The 25,348-nt window shown below is 49.2% G+C and overlaps 1 protein-coding gene across 3 annotated transcripts in view; it reads left to right on the top strand.

The window, feature by feature from the left end:
• RPAP2 (RNA polymerase II associated protein 2) overlaps positions 1-25,348 on the top strand; it is a 113,655-nt gene that overhangs the window by 46,968 nt on the left and 41,339 nt on the right. For all 3 annotated transcript variants that reach the window (XM_029062260.1, XM_029062261.2, XM_029062259.2), the window contains exons 10-11: positions 3,665-3,745; positions 16,225-16,293. In XM_029062260.1, coding sequence (XP_028918093.1) covers positions 3,665-3,745; positions 16,225-16,293 — 150 coding nt within the window. The remainder of the gene's footprint in view (positions 1-3,664; positions 3,746-16,224; positions 16,294-25,348) is intronic.

Genomic DNA, 25,348 nt, shown 5'->3' with positions numbered 1-25,348 from the left:
ACTGTGAGCCTCACGTGGGATGACCTGATTACCCTGTATCTCCCCCAGTGCTTAGAACAGTGCTCTGCACATGGTAAGCGCTTAACAAATACCAACATTATTGTTAACTTCCATCATTTATGTATTTTTTAAACAAATAACCATTTTAAAAAAAAAGAGGCCCTTGAATATAGCCAATACCATCATTTATATTTTTTTTTATACAAATAACCATTAAAAAAAAAAAGAGGCCCTCGAGTCTAGCCACTCAATAGGCACCCAACACTCAATACAGTGCCCACAGTAAGCGTTTAATAAATACTTTTACTTTTCTCCTCCTCCTACCCTGGCACGTGCCTGACAAAATGAAGAAACATCCCACTCCTGGACATGAGCTAAGCTCTGCTGCTTTGTGCATTCTTACCTTTCTCCTTTCCCGGCATGCAGGACTTTCTCACTGGTTACGGGCAGGGACCGTCTGTATCTGTTACCGATTTGTCCATTCCAAGCGCTTAGTACAGTGCCCTGCACATAGTAAGCGCTCAATAAATACTATTGAATGAATGAATGATTCGGTGAGTCCCGGCTGCAGGAGGAGAGGTTCCGGGTGGTAGGACTGTTTACGGAGTGTCCATTTGGTTCGGTGCTTGGAAAGACCAGATAAAGAAGAGCCACGTTCCTTGCCCACAGGGGGTTTTCACTGTCATGGGGGAGACAGATATAAAAACGCAGAAGGCAAAAGGATTGTGGGCAGTTGCGTAAAGATACATACAAGGGTACTGAGGGTGAGTAGAAAGAAATTCATAATCGCTCGAGTCGGCTAGTAGATTTCTGCTCGGCGGAGGCTTGTTGGAGGAGGGGGGATGCTCAGCTGTGCTTTGAATGTAGGGAGAGGTGGGTTCTTTCAGATTTAGAGAAGCAGCGCGGCTTAGTGGATAGAGCACGGGAGTCAGAAAGACCTGGGTTCCAATCCTGGCTCTGCCTCATGTCTTCTGGGTGATCTTGGGCAAGTTACTCGACTTCTCTAGGCCCCAGTTATCTCGTCTATAAAATGGGGATTAATAATGATAACGTCGGTATTTGTTAAGCGCTTGCCATGTGCGGAGCACTGTTCTAACGCTGGGGTAGATACAGAGTAATCAGGTTGTCCCAGGTGAGGCTCACAGTGTTAATCCCCATTTTAGAGATGAGGGAACTGAGGCCCAGAGAAGTTAAGTGACTTGCCTACAGTCACACAGAGTGTTAACCCCACGTGGGACAGGGACTGTATTCAACCTGATTAACTTGTATCTACGCCAGCGCTTAGAATAGGGCTTAGTAACAGTACCATTATTATTATTATTATTACTTGAAAGTAGCCGAGCTGGGGGCTAGAGCTGAAAACTCAAGCTGCTGTAGCTCTAAGATCTGGGTCTTAAAAGGCAGCCAGCAAAAGTGGCAAGAAGGAAATAAAAGGTAGAGAGCAGGAAACAGTGAGCCCTCTTTGGCAAACCGATCTAGAACTATCGTAATATCTTCGGGGCACAACTGCTTCAACGTGTCCCGGTGGATAGAGCCTGGGCCCGGAAGTCAGAAGGACCTGGGTTCCGATCCCGGCTCCGCCACCTGCCTGCGGTGTGGCCTTAGGCAAGTCACTTAGCTACCCTGAGACTCAGTGACCTCATCTGTAAAATGGGGGTTAAGACTGTGAACACCGTGTGGGACATGGACTGGGTCTAGTCTGATTAACCTGTACATACCCAGTGCTTAATACAGTGCCTGGCTCAGGGTAAGCGCTCAGCAAATGCCATTAAAAAAAGAAAGTAATGGCTTAGTGACTCCGTGAGGGAGGAGAATCCTGGAAGTCAGGAGGACCCGGGTTCCAATTCCGCCTCCGCCACTTGTCTGCTCTGTGACCTTGGGAAAGTGGCTTCACTGCTCTGTGCCTCAGTTCCCTCATCTCCAAGATGGGGATTGAGACTGTGAGACTTAGGTGGGACGGGGACTGTGTCCAACCTGATTAGCTGGTATCTACCCCCAGGGCTTAGTACAGTGCCTGACGCATAGTAAGCGCTTAACGAATGCCATTAAAAGAAAAAGTAATGGCTTAGTGACTCTATGAGTGAGCAGGATCCTATGCCTTGAGCCTGGGACTGAAGAAGCCAGAGGGACTGACTCTGGAAAGTCCCTTAAGTGGGGTGGAAGGAGAGGGGCTACCTGGGCTACCCGGAAGAGGCACCAGGGTGCCGGCAGGCTGTTTCGGCTTGCGGGGAGGAAGGAAGAAGCTGACGCTAGAAGCTCCTCCACTCCCCGCTGATCGGTGAAGTTAGTAAAAAAAAAAAAAAAAACAAAAACCCTGACCACTGACAGATAAGCAGTGCTGCTTTTTCCTTTTTTTATAATTTTATTTTTCATGCTATTTGTTAGATACCACGCTTACTATGGGCCTGGCACTGTTCTAAGCGCTGGGTCCAGATCCAAGCTACTCAGGTCGGACGCTGCGTCCCGCATGGACTCACAGTATTATTAATCCCCAGGTTAAAGATGTGGTAACTGAGGCGCAGAGTCGCCCACTGCCGTACAACAGAAAAGCGGCAGAGCGAGGATTCGAACCCTGGTTCTTTTGATTCCCAGGCCAAGCTGCTCTCGAGCCGTACGGGTGACTGCCCAAACTCTATTCATTTTCATGCCGTTCCCCTCAGTTACATGAAACCCAAAACTGAGTTTCGGTGAGTTACTACATACTAAGTAACGAGGCTCTGGGTTAATTGGAAGCCATTTTCAGTGTGCACGGGAAAGAACTGTAGAGCGTTTCGATAGTATTGACTGACTTTAAAGCACTTTTAAAGCAATTGCCCTCTCCTACCTCCCTCACCTCGCTGCTCTCCTACTGCGGCCCAGCCAACCTACTCACTCTACCTGGATCCCATCTATCTCGCCTCCAACCTCCCGCCCACGTCCTCCCTCTGGCCTGGAACGTCCTCCCCCTTCGTATCTGACAGACGATTTTTCTCTTCCCACCTTCGAGGCCTTATCGGAGGCCCATCTCCTCCAAGAGGCCTTCCCTGACTGAGCCCTCATTTCCTCTTCTCCCACTCTCTTCTGCGTCGCCCTGATTTGCTCCCTTTATTCACCCCTCCCTCAGCCCCGCGGCACTTACGTACCTACCTGTAATTCATTTATTCCTATTAATGTCTGTCTCCCCCTCTAGACTGTAAGCTCATTGTGGGCGAGGGTTGTGTCTACTTACTCTGTTATGTTGTACTCTCCCAAGCGCTTAGTGCAGCGCTCTGCCCACAGTAAGCACACAATAAATAAAGAGAAGCAGCGTGGCTCAGTGGAAAGAACACGGGCTTGGGAGTCGGAGGTCATGGGTTCAAATCCCGGCTCGGCCGCTTGTCAGCTGGGTGACGTGGGGCAAGTCACTTCACTTCTCTGGGCCTCAGTTCCCTCATCTGTAAAATGGGGGTGAAGCCCGTGAGCCCCACGTGGGACGACCTGATCACCTTCTCTCCGCCCCCCCCGCGGTGCTTAGAATAGTGCTTCGCACCTAGTAAGCGCTTAACAGATACCATCATCATCATCAATAAATATGGTTGATTGATTGATAAACATATATCATTGGGGCAGAAATCATATAGAAAAGGTGTCTTCCATTTTTTCAATTTAAAATAAAGTAATAAATTTTCCTGTTACTTGTTTTCAGGTTGCCAGGAATTCTGGGTCCTCTCCAAATCACATTAGGAGATGTTTACACCGAACTAAAGAGTCTCGTACGAACTTTCAGGTGAGTCCCAGATATGCTCAAGAGAGTTCTTTATTTTATTGCCATTAAATAGAGGTGCAAAGATATTTAAATTCTATAAGCTACTGAACTTTGCAGAGTCTAAGATCAATTTTAGATACCTTTTTCTACAGAAACGTAGGGGATATTACCTTTTAGACTTTCAGAAAAGGTGGCCTACATTTTTCTCCGCATCATAGAGAAAATAGGCTAAGTCTTGTTGGCAGGGTGTGCTCTGAAAGACAGAACAACATACACAAAGAAATTAGGTTGTGGGGAGGGAGGAGGACTAAAATAATTTTTATGGGCAGTGACTCATTTTGATGTACGGTGAATTCGTGAAGCACATTACTGCCAGAGTTTCAAAGCACTTCATTTCATTTTCCCTCACAACATCCTGGCAGGTAGCGGGTGTATCTCCATTTAACTGATCTGGAAACTTGAAGCATACAGAAAATCGTGACATGTTTGGTATCACACTGTTAATCAGGCTCCGAGAAACAAGAACCCACATCTCCTGACTTTGAACTTCATGGGTTTTCCCCCTCGAGTATCTTGCCTCTTTCTCTTATTAAACTTATCTTCTGCTGTGCTCGAAAACGGGTATCACATGGAGACAGATGGGAATATTCATTTTGGCCCATCAACCAATGATTTTTATTGAGCGCTCCATTTGCAGAGCACTGTACTCTTGGAACAGTTAAATACAACGTATAGACACGTTCCCTGCTTTCAAGGAGCTTACAGTCTGGCGGGGAGTTAGAGTATAAGCAGTGTGGCCAACTGGGTAGAGCACGGGCCTAGGAATCAGGAGGACCTGGATTCTAATCCCGGCTCCACCACTTTGTCTGCTGTGTGAGTTTGGGCCCGTCGTTAACCTCTGGTCCAGTTTAACTTCTCTGTGCCTCAGTTACCTCGTCCAAAATATGGGGATTAAAACTGTGAGTCCCGTGTGGGCCGTAGACTGTGTCCAACCTGATTTGCTTGCAATTATAATAATCACGTTGGTATTTGTTAAGCGCTTACTACGTGCAGAGCACTGTTCTAAGCGCTGGGGGAGATCCGGGGGAATCGGGTCGTCCCACGTGAGGCTCCCAGTCTTCATCCCCATTTTACGGATGTGGGAACTGAGGCACAGAGAAGTGAAGTGACTTGCCCACAGTCACACAGCTGCCAAGTGGCAGAGCCGGGATTAGAAGCCATGACCTCTGACTCCCAAGCCCGGGCTCTTTCCACTGAGATGCACAGCTTCTCCGATTCTTCTTGTATCTACCCCAGCGCCTAGTACAGTGCCCGGAAGGTAGTAAGCGCTCAGCGAATACCATTAAATAAATGATAAAAAGTCTACTCTGGGGCTGGGGGCAGAGTGACTAGCGAAACGCTTAATGGGTAATAATAATAATAGTAATGGCATTTGTTAAGTGCATACTGTGTGCCAAGCACTGTTCTAAGCGCTGGGGAGGATCCAAGGTGATCAGGTTGTCCCACGTGGGGCTCACAGTCTTCGTGCCCATTTGACAGATGAGGTAACTGAGGCCCAGAGAAGTGAAGTGACTTGCCCAAAGCTGACAAGCGGCAGAGCCGGGATTCGAACCCATGTCCTCTGACCCCCAGGCTGTGCTCTTTCCGCCGAGCCATGCTGCTGGGCTACAGACCTCTATGCATAAACTACTGTTATGTTCCAGTAGAGTCAAGGAGGGACGGGGGATTCGTGACTCAGCTTTACCGACGGAATAAACCACGATATTCAGTATCAGAGAAAGAAAGCATTTAGCATACAGAGAGCAACATCAAGCGCAACGGGTATCATAAAGAAAAACACCGAAACGCAACAGACCCTGCTTCCGTTGAGACTCCAACCCGGGGGCGATGAGATCTCTGGCACTATTTAAGCCTTCCAACCCAGGGACATTGCGGATTTCCCATCACGGGATGTCAGTCCCTTTCGGTGTCCGGTTCCTTAACGGGCCGGACCGGCACGGGCGTCCCGCAGCCAAGAGGTCCCCCGGACCCGGGCTCCCCTTCGGAGGACAACGAGTAGCCAAGTACGGACCGAGAAGAAGGTCTCTCCTGCCCGGCCTGCCTCGGTTGTCCTTTCGGATACCGGCGAGCAGCAGCGACGGGCGTTTCCCCCGGCCCTTTTAGACTATACTTGGTGACCGTTAAATCGGGCTTCTTCAGCCTAATTATCTTAATCTGCCATTTACGGTTCCTCTGTGATCCGTTCCTGAAAGGTGTCTCGCCTGGGGCCCTTCTGTCTGGTTGTTCGGGATCACCGGAACCCATATGCTGAAGGGCATTAAATTTAACAAGTTGTTAACCTAAGGTGAACCCCACACTCTTCAACTTCACAGAAGGGAGGGCCAGTAGGATGGGGAAATGAGAGGTCAGGGAAGGCTTCTTGTGGGGATTTATGATTTGATTGGATAAATGAACGAATGAAGTAGGACTTTCAATATCAGAGAGAACGGTGACGATGATAATAATATTTGTTAAGCGCTTTCTACGTGCCAAGCACTGTTCTAAGCGCTGGTGGGGGATGCAAGGTAATCAGGTTGTCCCACGCAGGGCTCACCGTCTTAATCCCCATTTTACAGATGAGGGAACTGAGGCCCAGTGAAGTGACTTGCCCAAAGTCACACAGCTGACACGTCGCGGAGGCGGGATTAGAACCCATGACCTCTGACTCCCAAGCCCGGGCTCTTTCCATTGAGCCACGCTGCTTCTCTCCCTCACGTCCGAAGCAGGAGGGAGGATGTGAGCAAGGGGTGGATGGCGAGAGAGCCGAGAGCGAAGCAGCGTGGCCTAGTGGGTGTAGCACGGGCCCGGAAGTCGGAAGGACCTGGGTTCTAATCCCGGCGCTACCGCCCGTCTGCTTTGTGACCTTGGGCAAGTGCACGTCTCTGGGCCTCAGTTACCTCATCTGTAAAATGGGGATTAAGACCGAGCCCCATGTGGGGCAGGGACCGGGGCCAACCTGATCTACCCCAGTGCTTAGAACGGTAAGTAAGTAAGCACTTAACGAATACCATAATTATAATGATTAAGTTGGTGTTAGAAGAGAAAAGTGTGCGGGACTGGGATGTAGAGGGAGATGAACGAGGCTAGGTAGGAAGGGGAGAGGCGATCGAGTGCTTTAAAACCGATGGTAAGGACTCTCTGCCTGGGAGGATGGATGGGCGACCGTTGGAGGTTTGTGTGGAGTGGGGAGACGTGCACAAAACAATTTTGCGGGAAAAGCAGAGTGAAGTCTGGCCTGGAGTGGGGAGAGGCAGGAGGCGGGGAGGTCAGCGAGAAGGCCGATGGAGTAGTCAAGGCGGGAAATGACAAGGGCTTGGACCGGTGTGGAAATAGTTTAGATAGAGAAAGCGCAGATTCTAGGGCTGTGCCGAAGGTAGAACTGACGGGATTTGGTGACCGACTGATTATGCAGGTTGAATGAGAGGGAGGAGTCAAGGATCACGCCTAAGTTAAAGGCTCGCAAGACAGGGAGGATGGTGGTGGTGTCTAAAGCGATGGGAAAGTCTGGGGACGGACAGGGTTTGGGTGGGAAATTGAGGTGTTCTGTTTCGGACATGGTAGCTTCGAGGTGTTGGCGGGGCATCCGAATAGAGAAGGTAGGAGGAAATGCGAGACTGCAGAGCAGGAGAGGGGTCAGGATGAAGAACGCAGTGGCTGGCACATAGTAAGCACTTCACAAATACCCTCCCCCCCAGAAAAAAGCAGCTGTGCTCGTCCTATTCCTGTCAGAGCCAGATGGCTTGGGCTGCTTCCGAATCTCTTCCCAGGGTCAGAAAACAGTGCCAAGCTTCCCTTCTGTTCCCACCAGCCCAGCCTTGTCTTATGCCGTCGAGTCGTCCTCGACCCACAGCGACGCCACGTTCACATCTCTCCCAGATCGCCCCAGCTCCATCTGCAGTCGTTCTGGTAGTGGATCCGTAGAGTTTTCTCGATAAGAATCCAGAAGTGGTTTACCTTCGCCTCCTTCCACCCAGTGAACTTGAGTCTTCGCCCTTGATTCTCTCCCGTGCCGCTGCTGCCCAGCACGGGCGAGTTTTGACACGGAGCAGATTGTCTTCCACTGGCGGGCCACTGCCCAGGCTAGGAATGGAATGGATAGGCCTCTCCCTGACTCTCCCTCCTGTAGTGGAGACTGGTGGAGTACTGGGAAGCACTGGGAACTTTTCAGGTGTGACTCTGAGAGGGGACCAGCCCAGTAGTCAGAAGTATATATAATAGTACTTGTTAAGCGCTTAATATGTGCCAAGCGGCGTTCTGAGTGCTGGGTCAGATACAAGTTAATCAGGTTGGACCCAGTCCCTGTCCTCTGTGGGGCTCAGTCTTCATCCCCATTTTACAGATGAGGTCACTGAGTCTCAGAGAAGTGAAGTTCATTCATTTCATTCCTTCAGTAGTATTTATTGAGCGCTTACTACGTGCAGAGCACTGTACGAAGCCCTTGGAATGTACAGTTCGGCAACCGATAGAGACAATCCCTGCCCGGTAACGGGCTCACAGTCTCAACGGGGGAGACGGACAGCAAAGCAAAACAGAACAAAACAAGACAACATCATCAAGATAAATAGAATCATGGAGATATACACATCATTAACAAAATAAATAGGGTAATAAATAATATATACAAGTATGCAAATATGCCCAGAGCTGAGAGGAGGGGAAAGGGGAAGAGCAGAGGACGGGAGGGGGGAATGAGGAGGGGAGGAGGAGCAGAGAGAAAGGGAGGGCTCAGTCCGGGAAGGCCTCCTGGAGGAGGTGAGGTCTCAGGAGGTCTTTGAAGAGGGGAAGAGAGTTAGTTTGGCGGAGGTGAGGAGGGAGGGCGTTCCGGGTCAGAGGTAGGACGTGGACCAGGGGTCGACCGCGGGACGGGTGAGAAGGAGGCCCAGTGAGGAGGTGAGCGGCGGCAGAGGAGCGGAGTGTGCGGGCTGGGCTATAGAAAGAGAGAAGGGAGGTGAGGTAGGAGGAGGAAAGATGACGGAGAGCTCTGAAGCCAAGAGTGAGAAGTGACTCGCCCAAGGTCACACAGCAGACGTGCGGCAGAGCCGGGATTAGAGCCCAGGTCTCTCTGACTCCCAGGCCCGTGCTCTATTATTCGTTCATTCAGTTTTATCTATTAAGCGCTTATTGTGTGCAGAGCACTGTACTAAGCGCTTGAGAAAGTACAGTACAGCGATCAACAGTGCCCACAACAAGCTGATAGTCTGGGGCTGGAGGGGGAGAAGACAGACATCAATACAAATAAACAGACATCAATACAAATAAATAAAATTATAGATATATACATAAGGGATCTGGGGCTGGGAAGGTGGGGAAGAGCAAAAGGAGCGAGCCAGGTCGATGAAGGAGGGAGTGGGCGATGAGGAAAAGCGGGGGTTAGTCTGGGAAGGCCTCTTGGAGGAGATGCGCCTTCAATAAGGCTTTGAAGGCGAGGAGAGGAATTGTCTGGCGGATTTGAGGAGGGAGGGCGTCCCAGGCCAGAGGCGGGACGTGGGCCATCGGTCGGTGCCGAGACGGGCGAGATCGAGGCAAGGTGAGAAGGTTAGCCCCGGAGGAGCGAAGGCCACGCTGCTTCACGCTGAGTGAGTTGGTGAATTGGAGATAGAACTAGCTCTGCTGCTTCGTGGATGGATTTTGTATTTGAAACCGAGAATTTTTGAAAGGCTCTGGCGGGGAAGAAAACACTTGGCCATAACAGGGGATGGACCTGAGGGATGGCAAAGGAGCAGGTGGTGAATCACACCGATTTTCAGCTCCATTGACGTCTTAAAGGAACGCTTGCAAATCAGCCTTTTGCAGACAACGTTTTATCCAATCCCCCACCACTCCTGAGACTCTCTAAAGACACCTCCGGAGAGTCCTTAGAATAGCCCGAGTTCTTCCCAGTAATGTAAGCTTCTGTTAAGAAAAGCTAAGGTGCCATCTAAGGCACCTGCTCAAAGAGCAAGAGAACACTAAGCCATTTAGCCCGGTCTTGCCTTACGCCGTCGAGTCGTTTCCGACCCGCCGCGACTCCGCGGACGCTTCTCTCCCAGAACGCCCCGTTCTCCAACTGCAGTCATTGTGGCAGTGGATCCGTAGAGTTTCCTTGGTAAAAATCTGGAAGTGGTTTACCGTCGCCTCCTTCCGCGCGGTAAACTCGAATCTCCGCCCTCAATTCTCTCCCGTGATGGGTGACTTTTGACTTGTATTTGATGGCCTGCCACTCGCTAGCCACTGTCCAGGCTTGGAATGGAACGGACCAGGCCTCTGCTTGACCCTGCCTCCCGTAGTCGAGACTGGTAGAGGACTGGAAACTCTCCAGCTGCGACTCTGCGAGGGGAAAGTAAGCACCGGGGTGTATGCCATAGAAGTCAAAGCTGTAGTTCCTTCCCTTGAGGAGCTTACAGTCTAACAGTTATAGGGAAGCAGCTTGGCCTAGTGATTAAAGCACAGACCGGGGAGCCAGAGGACCTGGATTCTAATCCCAGCTCCACCTCATACCTGCTGTGGGACCTTGGGAAAGTCACTTCACTGCTATGTGCCTCAACTTCCTCCACGGCAAAATGGGGATTCAATACCTGTTTTCCCTCCTACTTAGACTGTGAACCCCGTGCGGGACAGGTTCTCTGTCCAACTTGCTTAACTCGTGTCCACCCCCTTGTCTAGAATAGCGCTGGAGACGTAGTAAGCGCTTAAAAAAATACCATAAAAAAGGAGTCTTTTCCTCCAATCCCTGAAAGGTTTTTAAAAATCCTTTCCAGTTGGGTTGCAAACTATTTCTGTTGATTTAAGACTTTTCATCTTAAGGTATAATTAGTCATTTTTGGGAGACAGAAGGGCCTGGGTTCTAATGCCAACTGCGCCACTTGTCTGCTTTGTGACCTCGGACAAGTCACTTACCTGCTCTGTTCCTCAGTTACCTCACCTGTAAAATGGAGCTTAAGACGGTGAGCCCCACGTGGGACAGGGACTGTGTCCAACCGGATTACCTTGTGTCTACCCCAGGGCTTAGAACAGTGCCTGACACAAAGTGAGCGCTTAACGAATGCCATTCGAAGAGAAAAGAAACAACTTGCTATTTAGAAGAGCTGTTCTCTTCTGAAACTCTGGTTTTCACACCACAGCTCGTTCTTGAAAGTGACTACCCCTTTTCACCTTTAAAATGATCATCTGCCGGTTTCCAGTTTATCAGCATTTGTAAAAATGGGTCGGCTGCCTGGTTGAAAATGTAGCGTTACCCGAAGTCCAGCGTATGGGGCCAGTCGGGGTGTTCATACAACGGCACTGGTTGCGTAGTCTTGCCGGGCTTATCCCCTCCGGAGACATTTAGATCTGTTTTCGGACGGTGCCTTCCAGTTGATACCTTTCGCAAATAACATGTTGATGACAGGGACTGGTGTTGTGACCTCACCGATCAATATTTCCACCGTGGAAGAGCGAATCGACCGGATCCTTCTGTTTGGGTAGAGGAGTGTCACCTACAGGAGCAGCGAATCGATACATGAACGTGACACCGCTCTCTTTGCTATTCGAAGGAGCTCTCCCCCGTGTATCGGGTCTGCGTGTTAATCTGTGCTGCCCACGGGGGACTGGAAACTCTCTCAAGTTGAAATGTCATAAATCCGAACCCGTTCTCTCATAGGATACGGGGGATCGGTTCCTGAACTAAGACCGCATCCCCCGTTTCCCGAAACTGCGCAGAAATATAATAATAATAATAATGTTGGTATTTGTTAAGCGCTTACTATGTGCCGAGCACTGTTCTAAGCGCTGGGGTAGACACAGGGGAATCGGGTTGTCCCACGTGGGGCTCCCAGTCTTCATCCCCATTTTACAGATGAGGGAACTGAGGCACAGAGAAGTTAAGTGACTTGCCCACAGTCACACAGCTGACAAGTGGCAGAGCTGGGATTCGAACTCATGAGCCCTGACTCCAAAGCCCGTGCTCTTTCCACTGAGCCACGCTGCTTCTCTATGTCTTCAGTCGATTCCTTTTATGCTTGTTTTGAGCTTTCCGGGCCCTCAGAGCAGCACACGGCAACCACTCGTCCCTCACCGAACACTATTCCTAATGATAATTGTAGTATTTGTTAAGCGTTTACTACGGGCCAAGCAGTGTACTAAGCGCTGGGGGAGATGCAAGGTGTTTGGGTAGGATGCAGTCACTGTCCCAGTCGGGGTTCAAGTATGAGGGAGAACAGGTATTGAATCCCCATTTTACAAATGAGGTAACTGAGGCCCAGAGAAGTGAAGGGACTTGCCCCGGGTCACACAGGAGGCAAGTGGCGGAGCTGAGATTAGAACCCAGGTCCTCTGACTCCCAGGGCCGTGCTCTTTCCGTTAGGCCATGCTGTTTCTCTAATAGCACTTTTGTGGATGACAGGATTTGAACCTCCGTGAGGGACCCCCAGTAGAGCTGTAGTTCGTCACCTTAACCACTTGACCTCGACAACTTCTTCCAATGCTACTAAGCGGCGCGGCTCAGTGGAAAGAGCCCGGGCTCGGGAGTCAGAGGTCATGGGTTCGACTCCCGGCTCCGCCGCTTGTCAGCTGTGTGACTGGGGGCGAGTCACTTCACTTCTCTGGGCCTCAGTGACCTCATCTGTCAAATGGGGATGAAGACTGTGAGTCCCACGTGGGACAACCTGATCACCTCGTATACTCCCCCCCCCCCCCCCCAGCGCTTAGAACAGTGATTTGCGCATAGTAAGCGCTCACCAGATGCCATCATTATTAGTAGTAGTAGCAGGAGAAGCACACAGTAAGCACTTGTTGGACGAGATGGAGGTAAAGCAGTGCGGAGCCCGGGCTTGGGAGTCAGATGTCATGGGTTCGAATCCCAGCTCCGCCACTTGTCAGCTGTGTGACCGTGGGCAAGTCACTAAACTTCTCTGTGCCTCAGTTACCTCATCTGGAAAATGGGGATGAAGACTGCGAGCCTCCCGTGGGACAACCTGATTACCCTGGATCTCCCCCAGCGCTTAGAACAGTGTTCTGCACATAGTAAGCGCTTAGCAAATACCAACATTATTATTATTATTATAGAGCGTGGGCCTGGGAATCTGAAGGACATGGGTTCTGTCTCAGTTTTGCTACTTTTCTGCTCTGTGACCTTGGACAAGTCACTTAATTTCTCTGGGGCTCGGTTGCCCCATCTGGAAAATGAAGATTAAGACTATGAATCCCCATGTGGGACAGGGACCGCGTTCAACCTGATTAACCTGTACCTACCCCGGGGCTTAGAATAGTGGTTGGCACACAGTAAGAGCTTAGTAAGTCCCGCAATAATTATTGTTATCATTATTTTGAGGAGGGAGTTGAACGTGGGGAGAGTTGGGGATCTGCCAGATCTGGGGAGAGAGGGAGTTTCCAGATGGAAGACCAGAGTGAGCGAAGGGATAATAATAATAATAATGCTGGTATTTGTTAAGCGCTTACTATGTGCAGAGCACTGTTCTAAGCGCTGGGGTAGATACAGGGTAATCAGGTTGTCCCACGTGAGGCTCCCGGTCTTCATCCCCATTTTCCAGATGAGGTAACTGAGGCCCAGAGAAGTGAAGTGACTTGCCCACGGTCACCCAGCTGAGAAGTGGCGGAGCCGGGATTCGAACCCATGACCCCTGACTCCCAAGCCCGGGCTCTTTCCACTGAGCCACGCTGGAACGAGGTTCAGATGGAAGATTGGCTCGAGAGGAATGACGAGAGCGGGTCGGGGAATAGCAAGTGATGAGAACAGTTAGGTAAGGTGGAGCAGGCCGGTGGACAGCCCCACAGCTGCTTGGGAGAAATTTTTGTTTGATGAGGAGAGACACAGGAAGCCAGTGGGAGGTTTTGAGGAGAGATGTGGACCGAGCGATGCCTCAGAAAGATTCTCCGTGTAGAAGTGTACAAGGGCCAGAGGGGACAGATCATTTCATTTCTCTTTGCCCCAGTTTCCTCATCTGTAAAATGGGGATTAATATCATGAGCCCCGTGGGGAACAGGGACTGTGTCCAGTCTGATTAGATTGTATCTACTCCAGTGCCTAGTACAGTGCCTGGTACATAGTAAGCGCTTAACAAATACCATTAAAAAAACCCCAGATCTTGTAGTGGGTTAGTAATAGTAATAATAATGTTGGTATTTGTTAAGCGCTTACTATGTGCAGAGCACTGTTCTAAGCGCTGAGGTAGATACAGGGGGTGATCAGGCTGTCCCACGTGAGGCTCACCGTTTTCATCCCCATTTTACAGATGAGGTCACTGAGGCTCAGAGAAGTGAAGTGACTCGCCCACAGTCACCCAGCTGACAGGCGGCAGAGCCGGGATTCGAACCCATGACCTCTGGCTCCCAAGCCCGGGCTCTTTCCACTGAGCCAGCAGTTTAGGTGGAGATGAAGGAGCAGTTTCAGGAGATACTGTGGAGGAAGAACCGTAGGATTTGGCAGTAGGTTGAATGTGTGTGAGTTAGACTTATTATTATTATTATCATTATTATTATTTTTATTATGGTATTTGTTAAGTGCTTACTATGGGGAAGCAGCATGGCTCAGTGGAAAGAGCGCGGGTTTAGGAGTCAGAGGTCACGGGTTCTAATCCCGGCTCCGCCACCTGGCAGCTGTGTGTCTTTGGGCAAGTCACATAACTTCTCGGTGCCTCAGTTACCTCATCTGTAAAATGGGGGTGAAGACTGTGAGCCCCACGCGGGACAACCTGATGACCCTGTATCCACCCCAGCGCTTAGAACAGCGCTCGGCACATAGTAAGCGCTTAACCAACACCAGTATTATTATTATGTGCCAAGCGCCGTTGCAAGTACCAAAGACAGTACGGGGTCCAGGATGGCACCGAGTCTGTGGGCTTTTAAGAACAGGGAGGGGGGGGGGTGGTGTCGAGTTAAATGGAAGAGACTTTATGGAAAAAATTGAAACTATATGGTGTGATCTCCCTAAAATCTCCCTTTGTCCTCTCCAGTCCTTCCCTTCTCCTCCCCCTTCCTTGATTTTCCCAACTTTCCTAGCAGCATCTCAAGGGCGGATCTCCCTCCTCCTCTCAGAGTTCACCCTGTAACCCTGGGCCTCGACCCCATCCGAAACAGAGCTCCTTATCTTTCCACCCAAACCCTGTCCTCCCCCGGACTTTCCCGTCACTGTAGATAATAATAATGTTGGTACTTGTTAAAGCGCTTACTATGCGCAGAGCACTGTTCTAAGCGCTGATATACAGGGTAATCAGGTTGCCCCACATGAGGCTCACAGTCTTAATCCCCATTTTACAGATGAGGTAACTGAGGCACAGAGAAGTGAAGTGACTTGCCCACAGTCACACAGCTGCCAAGTGGTGGAGCCGGGATTCGAACCCATGACCTCTGACTCCCAAGCCCGTGCTCTTTCCACTGAGCCATGCTGCTTCTCTGGCACCCCCATCCATCCCGTCTCACGTGCACGTAACTTTGGCATCGTCCTTGACTCCTCTCTCTCATTCAACCCACGTATTCAATCCGTCGCCCGATCCTGTCGGTCCCACCCTCATTCATTCGTTCAATAGTATTTATTGAGCGCTTACTATGTGCAGAGCACTGCACTAGGCGCTTGGAATGTACAAATCGGCAACAGATAGAGACGGTCCCCGCCCTTTGACAGGCTTACATGTTGCCGACCCCGAACTGTCCATTCCAGGTGCTTAGTACAGTGCTCTGCACATAGTAAGCACTCAGTAAATACGATTGAGTGAATAAATCCCCTCCAGACCCACAGCACTTAGGTCCAGATCTGTCATTTTATTTATATTGACGTCTGTCTCCCCCCACCCCAGACCGTCAGCTCGTTCTTGGGCAGCCGTTGTGTCTATTTAATTGTTACGTTGTGTTGTAGTGTATATTTTTATCCCCCTATTTATTTTGTTAATGAGGTGTCCATCCCCTTGACTCTATTTATCGTGATGATGTTGTCTTGTTTTTGTCCGTCCGTCTCCCCCGATTAGACCGTGAGCCCGTCATTGGGCAGGGATGGTCTCTATCTGTTGCCGAATTGTACATGCCAAGAGCTTAGTACAGTGCTCTGCACGTAGTAAGCGCTCAACAAATACAATTGAATGAATGAATGACCCCTCACCCATGTGCTACTTCTGGCCTGGAACTGCCCCCCCACTTCATATCTGACAGACCATCAATCTCTCCACCTTCAAAACCTTCTTCAAATCCCATCTCCTCCGAGAGGCCTTCCCCGACTAAACCCTCATTTTCTCTACTCCCGCTCCCTTCCGAGTCACCCCTGCACCTGATTTTGCACTTTTATTCGCCCCACCCTCAACCCCATAGCATTCATATACGTAACCGTAATTTATTTATTTATACTCATGTCTGTTTCCCCCTATGGACTCTAAGCTTCTTGTGGGCAAGAAACATGTTTACCAACTCTATAAATATTCTCCCAAACAATTAGTTCAACGCTCCACACACGGTAAATGCTCAAGGCTCCTTCAATAAACGTCTCATTTTTCTTCCAGGTTAACAAATAAGAATATCATTCATAAGCCCGCCGAATGGACACTAATCGCTATCGTGTTGATGTCTTCGTAAGTATGCATTCAGATTTTAATTTCTCAGCAATCTCACAGTATCTGTGTCACATGCCCTGCCTGGATTTTTGAAGATTTGTCAGCATAAACAAAAACGTTCAACCTCTGACTCTGTGGATGTTCTTGGGAAAGTCATCCCCCTCTTCCAATTACATCAGTTTTCCATATGCGTACAAGGTGGAAAGGAACTGATTGTAAAGCGATCTAAGAATCTTAAATAATGGCCTATGAGAATTCTACTTTGTATTTTTTGAGACGCTTTTTTGAGGGCCTTAGGGTATTTTACAAAGACTAGCCCATTTTTTCCTCACGGCGCCTCTGTGAAATGGGAGGTATCGAAGTATCACGCCTTTTTTACTTGTAGAAAAACTCAAGATAAAACCGAGTCCTTTTTATTTACGTCCCGGCCTCTAAGGAAAAATAGAAGCCATCAAATTCATTGATTGAATAGTATTTATTGAGCGCTTACTATGTGCAGAGCACTGTACTAAGCGCTTGGAATGTCCAAATCGGTAACAGATAGAGGCAGTCCCTGCCCTTTGACGGGCTTACGGTCGAATACATCTAAGCGTGTAGTTCAGTGTTCTGCGCACAGTAAGCACTGAATAAATGCCATTGATTGATTTCAGAAGCTCATATTAACCCGCCTAAGAAGATTTTGTTTGTCAGATTCCGGCCAACCATCGACTATCTTTTTTTAAAAAAAAATTTCCAAATTAGTGTGCGATTTTAAAATCGGATGAAGGCAAAAGAAATGAGCTGCACCGGCTGCCCAGAGAGAACCGTGCTTCAGAAGGCCTCATAAAACATTTAATGCCCACCCACCTTTTAAGAAATCACCGGCGGTTTTTCACAGGGTTGGGCTGAGTCCTTTTGGTAGGTTTAAAGCCATCAGGCGGGATTAGTGTGTTCTTCAGCCTGAATTGCGAGATCGCGAATGTCTTATTGCAGGGACCGTTTAATACCACATTACCGCTGCTGCTTTTGAGTTTGCTGGGTCACCGGAACCTGTAGGACACAGAAGTACTTTAGCAGATATCGACAGGTCACCGAGGGTTGTGGACCGGCCTCCCAGCATGCTCAATTTCGCTTTCTGCTTTCTTTGATATTACCTCAGATTGACACATTGTAGTGGCTTTCCCATCCCAAAGAAGGTTACACCAGTAGGCATTAGAGCAGGCTTCAGCGATCTTTGCGTCTGTGGCCCTCAAACAGATACCGCTCAAATGATTCATTAAATCAGAACATAGAAAGTAACTTTACTTGAATGCCTCTGTATAAATTTTTTATTAACCCTAAGAACAAATCTTTTGTCCTTTTTTTTTTTTTTTTAACGTTTCGGCCTTCCAGTCGAGTTGGTAGTCTGGTGTAACGGATCTTATTAATTTTTCAGAAAGTTCTTTACATTTTCGAAAATTGTGAGTGTGTCATTCACTGGCCAGATGTCTCGGTGACTTCCCTCGCCGGTTGAGAGATCCTAAATCGCAATTATGATTGTTTTTTCTGCAATTAATTACATTAAAGGAGTGAGGCGGGAGCGTTTATTGCTGCCAAACCGGAGAGACCGAGAGCAAGATTCTCACTAGTCTTGCCTTCTCAGCTAGTGAACTCGGCTATTAATGTTTATAAGGTTTGCCAGTAATGGAAATGATGTTGAATCAATTGCCATGTCGATCCCCAAAAGTATCTTGGTGCTGAAACTCAATGCAATAGAATTTAGTGAAGAGAAAAAGAAAAAAGCCAGACAGGAGGTCAGTTTATTTGGGGTTCCTGAAAAAACAAAATCATAGTATCTTCCAGATTTTAACAGGATTCTGGGAAGTGGCATCATTTCCCCTAAACGTACGTTTCCCCAAGCACTGTACTAAGCGCTGGGGTGGATAGGAGGTCATCAGGTTGTACCACGTGGGGCTCGCGGTCTTAATCCCCATTTTACCGATGAGGTAACTGAGGCACAGAGGAAGGGAAGTGACTTGCCCAAGGTCACACAGCAGACAAGTGGTGGAGCTGGGATCAGAACCCACGGCCTCCGACTCCCAAGCCCGGGCTGTTTCCACTAAGCCACGCTGCTTTTTGTACTCTCCCAAGCGCTTAGTACAGTGCTCTGCACATAGTAAGCACTCAATAATAATAGTAATAATTAAACGCCTAGAACAGTGTTTGGCACATAGAAAGCACTTAACAAATACCATCATCATCATTATTTGTTAAGCGTTTACTCTGTGCTGGGCCGTGTACTAAGCACTGAGGTAGATCATTCATTCATTCATTCAATAGTATTTATTGAGCGCTTACTATGTGCAGAGCACTGTACTAAGCGCTTGGGATGAACAAGTCGGCAACAGATAGAGACAGTCCCTGCCGTTTGACGGGCTTACGGTCTAATCGGGGGAGACGGACAGACGAGAACAATGGCACTAAACAGCGTCAAGGGGAAGAACATCTCATAAAAACAGTGGCAACTGCTCAGTGGGAAGAGCCCGGGCTTGGGAGTCAGAGGTCACGGGTTCGAATCCCGGCTCTGCCGCTTGTCAGCTGGGTGACTGTGGGCAAGTCGCTTCACTTCCCTGGGCCTCAGTTACCTCAACTGTGAAATGGGGATTAAGAGCGCGAGTCCCATGCGGGACAGGGACTGCGTCCAACCTAACTTGTATCTATCCCAGAGCTTGTGGAAAGATACATTCCCTGCCCACAGTGAACTAAGCGCTTATTATGTGCCGGGCACTGTGCTGAGCACTGGGGTAGATACAGGATCATAAGGGTGGACATCGTCCGTGCCCTACGTGGGTCTCACAGCCTTAACCCCTCCGTTTTATTTCAAGTGCCCTCCCAGGATGATTTCAGAGGGGAGCTTAAAAACCAGGAGAGCAACTTCAGATTTAATGGATGATTTTGGACGGAAGCCTAAAACCCGAACGGTAGAAAAGTAGAATATTGCGAAATCGGGGATCGGGACGGGTGTTTCCCGAGGCTTGTTCGGTGGTGAAATAAAAGGGACGAACGTGTTGGTCGTACGGTACGGTATTTGTAGGAAGGAACGAAGGGTGATAGCCAGGCTAATCCGACGCGGAAATCTCCCGTCCTCCGTCTATACCCCTGGTACCCGCTAATGGAAGGCTTTCAAGACGTCCTCGCGAAATACGTCTGGTTTCATTTTATTTATCTGAACTGGCTAGCGCCAGTGTTCATTTCACGTGCAGAGCCCACGCAGTGTGTGTGTTTCCCCCTAAAAGCTTGAGAGCATTTCCCGATGTTCGGGGAGTAGCGTGTAAACCCTAGGCGCCGGTATTTAAACCAACTCAGCATGCCCGGGATCATTAAAGGAAAGCAGACGCAGTCACTTTAGGTAAATGTCGTACGGAGAATCATTCCCCGAGAGCCGCTGGACAGGAACGCGAGGAGCTGGCGGTGGCCGTCGTCCTTAATCAGCCGAGCGTGGGTATTTACTGGGCGCTTACTATCTTAGCCGTGGTATCTGTTAAACAATTAGTATGGGCACGGGCCCGGGGAGTCAGAAGGTCACGGGTTCTAATCCCGGCTCCGCCCCCCGTCTGCTGTGCGGCCTTGGGAAAGTCACTTCACTTTTCAGAAGCAGCGTGGCTCAGTGGAAAGAGCCCGGGCTTGGGAGTCAGAGGTCATGGGTTCGAATCGCGGCTCCGCCGCTGGCCGGCTCCGTGACTTTGGGCAAGTCACTTCACTTCTCCGTGCCTCAGTTCCCTCATCTGTAAAATGGGGATTAAAACCGTGAGCCCCACGGGGGACAAGCTGATCACCTTGTATCCCCCGGCGCTCAGAACAGTGCTCTGCACATAGTAAGCGCTTAACGAATACCAGCATTTATTTATTTATTTTTTATTATGCTAAGCACTGGGGTGAACACAAGCCGATCGGGTTGGACACAGTCCATGTCCCACATGGGGCTCGCGGTCTTAATCCCCGTTTTACGGATGAGGGCACCGAGGCGCAGACGAGTGAAGCGACTCGCTCGAGTTCACCCGGCAGACGCGTGGCGGAGCCGGGATTAGAACCCAGTGCGGAGCACTGTTCTGAACGCTCGGGAGAGTACGGTGCAGCAGAATTAACAGACACCCTCCCAGCCCCATAATGAGCTTACAGCTCCTTAAAGTTTTAGATGCTGGCCAAGTCCCATAAGAAAGGTTCAGGGAAATACAAGATTACGCTAGCGAGGAGGAACGGCTCGATTCAGAGAAATTTGGATTTGACGTAAAAAATATTCCACGTTTTCCTTTACCTGTGGGCAGTGTTGACCCCTTTCCAAATTGGGCCCTGCCTCCTAATTGGCAAGGTGGAACACTTGGATTTTGTTTTCAATTTTTCCTGTCTCTAAGCAGTAGCGTGATGTTTATGAGCCAGTGCGATCTGCTGATGACGGTCGGTTTTCGTACTTAGTGATGGCTCGTACGCTTGGCCGTTTGAGGGGTATTTAATTTGTAGGGCTTGGAATCACTATTAATAAGTGTGATCTGGCCGTGGAATGAGCTTTTCTTTTGAGTTTGAGTCCACAGGCTAAGGGCTTTGGTATTAGCGGTTTAGTAGTGTCACGTGGTTTTTTTTAATGCAGTCTGTTAATCGGTCAATCGGTCGTTTTTATTAAGCGCTTACTGTGTGCAGAGCACCGGAGGAAGCGCTTGGGAGAGAGCAGTGTAACAGAGTTGGGAGACCCATTCCCTGCCCGCAATGAGCTAAGCACCTACTGTGTGCCATGCACTGTACTGAGCACTGAGGTAGATACAAGGTAACTGGGTTGGACACAGTCCCTGTCCCACATGGGGCTCACAGTTACAGATAAGGTGACTGGGACACAGAGAAGTGACGTGATTTGCCCAAGGTCACACGGCAAAGTGGCAGAGCTGGGTTTAGAAGCAGCGTGGCTCAGTGGAAAGAGCCCGGGCTTGGGAGTCAGAGGTCATGGGTTCGAATCCCGGCTCCGCCGCCTGTCAGCTGTGTGACTTGGGGCAAATCACTTCACTTCTCTGGGCCTCAGTTACCTCATCCGTAAAAAGGGGGTGAACACTGTGAGCCCCACGTGGGACAACCTGATCACCTTGTATCCCCCCCCCCAGTGCGTAGAACAGTGCTTTGCGCATAGTAAGCGCTTAACAAATTATTATTTAGAACAGAGGCCCTCTGAATCGCAGGCCCATGCTCCGCCACCCGTCAGCCGTGTGACTTCGGGCAAGTCACTTGACTTCTCTGTGCCTCAGTTCCCTCATCTGTAAAATGGGGATGAAGACTGTGAGCCCCACCAGGGACAACCTGATAACCTTGTATCCCCCCCAGCGCTTAGAACAGTGCTTGGCACATAGTAAGCACTGTACAAATACCATTATTATTATTACTTTCCACTAGGCCACACTGTTTCTCACATATCTTAGCGTGCTCAGCGCTCTGAGTTATATTGGCCAAAAAGGAAGTATATTAATTCAGAAAAATGAGTAAACGTGTTGCAGAGAAGATTGCATTAATGCATTTTAGTAGCTTCCTGAAGTGGTTTCTGAACACTGCACTGACCATCAATCGTATTTATTGAGCTCTTACTGTGTGCAGAGCACTGAACTAAGCGCTTGGGAGAGTAAAATACTACAGAGTTGGTGGACTCGTTCCCTGCCCATGCCGAGCCTGATTAAGGACGAGAGTTTTATACTCCAGGTGTAATTGATTTGTGCAACTGTTTTGTAGAATATAGCTTTATCAGTCCAAAGTTTAAAAGCAGTTATTTATTGCGGTTTTAAAGGAGATTTTGAATTTATTTTTGTGCACATAAAGCAGAATATTTCTGGTGCTAGTGATCTAGAATTCTGCATTAATACGCAGTTTATCCTATGTAATAGTAATAATGGTGGTATTTGTTAAGTGCTTACTACGTGCAAAGCGCTGTTCTGAGCTGAGAAGCAGCGTGGCTCAGTGGAAAGAGCACGGGCTTTGGAGTCAGGGCTCGTGAGTTCGAATCCCAGCTCTGCCACTTGTCGGCTGTGTGACTGTGGGCAAGTCACTTAACTTCTCTGGGCCTCAGTTCCCTCATCTGTAAAATGGGGATGAAGACTGTGAGCCCCACGTGGGACAACCTGATTCCCCTATGTCTACCCCAGCGCTTAGAACGGTGCTCGGCACATAGTAAGCGCTTAACAAATACCAACATTATTAGCTGAGGTAGATACAGGGTCATCAGGTCGTCCCACGTGAGGCTCACTCTTCATCCCCATTTTGCAGATGAGGTAACTGAGGCCCAGGGAAGTGAAGTGACTTGCCCACAGTCACACAGCTGACAAGTGGCAGAGCTGGGATTCGAACCCATGACCTCTGACTCCCAAGCCTGTGCTCTTTCAACCGAGCCACGCTACCCTTTGGTAGTTTTGTAAGCATGAACTATAATATAGGCCCATGAGGGTTTATCAGTCGAGGTAAAAGAATTTTAGACGGGAGCAGTTGTGAAGAAAAGATTGACGTGCTTTCCTCAGTCTCCTCTATATGTAGAAAGTTATTTTCAACAGTCACGAATGAGGTTTTCAAAGCACTTCAGGTCCTCCCTTTCAACAAACCTCATTAGAGTCTGTCATCACAAAATGAGCTCAAAAGGACTTCATTCGTTCATTCGATCGTATCTGTTGAGCACTTACCGTGTGCAGAGCACTGTACTAAACGCTTGGGACAGTGCAGTATAACAATAAACAGACACATTCCCTGCCCACCACGAGCTTACAGTCTAGAGGTGGGGAGACAGACACTAATAGAGATAACTAAATTGCAGATCTGTACTTAATAATAATAACGGTGGTGTTTGTTAATCGTTTACTATGTGCCAAGCACTGTTCTAAGTACCGGGGTAGATACAAGGTAATCAGATTGTCCCACGTGGGGCTGGCTCGGTGGAAAAGAGCCCGGGCTTAGGAGTCAGAGGTCATGGGTTCTAATCCCAGATCTGCCACTTGTCAGCTGTGTGTGGGCAAGTCACTTCACTGCTCTGTGCCTCAGTGACCTCATCTGTAAAATGGGGATTAACTGTGAGCCTCGCGTGGGACAACCCGATTACCCTGGATCTACCCCAGCGCTTAGAACAGTGCTCGGCACGTAGTAAGCGCTTAACAGATACCAACATTATTATTATTATAATTATTAATCCCGGTTCCGCCACCTGTCAGCTGTGTAACTTTGGGCAAGTCACTTGACTTCTCTGTGCCTCAGTTCCCTCATCTGTGAAATGGGGATTAAGACTGTGAGCCCCACGTGGGACAACCTGATCACCTTATATCCCCCCAGATACTATGCGCTTTAGTAAGCGCTTAACCAATACCAATATTATTATTATTATTATTAATCCCCATTGTACAGATGAGGTAACCGAGGCGTACGTACATGTTGTATTGACTGTATATATCTTCATCACCCTGTTTATTTTGTTTAATGAGATGTGCATCACCCTGATTCTATTTATTTGCCATTTTTTTTTATGAGCTGTTCTTCCCCTCGACTCTATTTATCGCCACTGTTCTCGTCCGCCCGTCTCCCCCGATTAGACCGTGAGCCCGTCAGAGGGCAGGGACCGTCTCTACCTGTTGCCGACTTGTCCATTCCAAGCGCTTAGTACGGTGCTCTGCACATAGTAGGCGCTCAATAAATACTATTGAATGAATGAATGAATGTTGCGGGGCTGGGACTAGGGGGGATGAACAAAGGAAGCAAGTCAGGGTGACGCAGAAGGGAGTGGGAGAGGAGGAAAGGGGGGGCTCGCTTCATTTGCAATTAGAAATATCAATGAAAAGCATCCCCCGCTTCCTTATTGGTAGGCAATCCCAACACTTTGAAGGCAAACATCCCCAAGGCACTAGCCACCTGTTAGACGAAAAACCCTCGAGTTTATTTGGGTATCGCAGTCTTTTATAACGAAAGCTTTCATTTTTATCTCAGTAAGCTCTTCCAAGATAATGTTCCCGAAAGGCGTCCTTTAAAGCCGCGAAACAGAGCCGGAGAAGACAGAGCTCTGCGAAAGGCGTATCTGCACATCAACCCCTTTTAAGTGGTGGTCTTATCAATAGATGGGTGAGATTCCCGCTGGAGCCTGCACCGCCTCCAGCCGGGATTCGGGTTTTCCACGTAAGAATAGTTTTTTCTCGAAGGACTAGTTTCGAGGCGAGTCCCACGGGAGCGTAAACGTTTATGAAACAATAATTGTGGTACTCGTTAAGCCGGGCACTGTAGTAAGAGCCGGGGTGGATACAAGCAAATCGGGTTGGACGCGGTCTCGGTCGCACGTGGGGCTCACGGTCTCAATCCCCGTTTTACGGATGAGGTAACTGAGGCCCAGAGAAGTGAAGCGACATATTCTAGGTCACGCAGCAGGCAAGTGGCCGAGCCGGGATTAGAACCCACGACCCTCTGACTCCCCGGCCCGTGCTCTATCCACCACGCCATAATAATGTCGGTATTTGTTAAGCGCTTACTCTGTGCAGAGCGCCGTTGTAAGCGCTGGGGTAGACACAGGGGAATCAGGTTGTCCCACGTGGGGCTCCCAGTTAATCCCCATTTTCCAGATGAGGTACCCGAGGCCCAGAGAAGTGAAGTGACTTGCCCACAGTCACACAGCTGACGAGTGGCAGAGCTGGGATTCGAACTCATGACCTCTGACTCCAAAGCCCATGCTCTTCCCACTGAGCCAAGCTGCTCGCCATGCTGCTTCACCCATGCGGAACAGGGATTCTGGCACCCTGCCTCAAAACACTGAGTCCTTTGACTAGCCCAGCTCAGATGAGCTTCACGTATAGCACTCCTCTGATGCTAACCTTCTCACGGAACCTCGACGTCGTGTATCTCATTCATCCAGTCATATTTATTGAGTGCCTACTGGGTGCAGAACACTGTACTGAGCCTTTGGGAGAGTGCAATAGGACAGCAAGCAGACACATTCCCTGCCCACGGCGAGTTTACAGTCTAGGGCCTCGCCGCCGACCCCTCGCCCACGTCCTCCCTCTGGCCTGGAATGCCCTCCCTCCTCAAATTCATCCGTTCATTCATTCATTCAGTAGTATTTATTGAG

Source organism: Ornithorhynchus anatinus, chromosome 4, assembly GCF_004115215.2.
Source record: "Ornithorhynchus anatinus isolate Pmale09 chromosome 4, mOrnAna1.pri.v4, whole genome shotgun sequence".
Classification (NCBI taxonomy): Eukaryota; Metazoa; Chordata; class Mammalia; order Monotremata; family Ornithorhynchidae; genus Ornithorhynchus; species Ornithorhynchus anatinus.
This window is presented reverse-complemented; position numbering and strand designations above follow the sequence as displayed.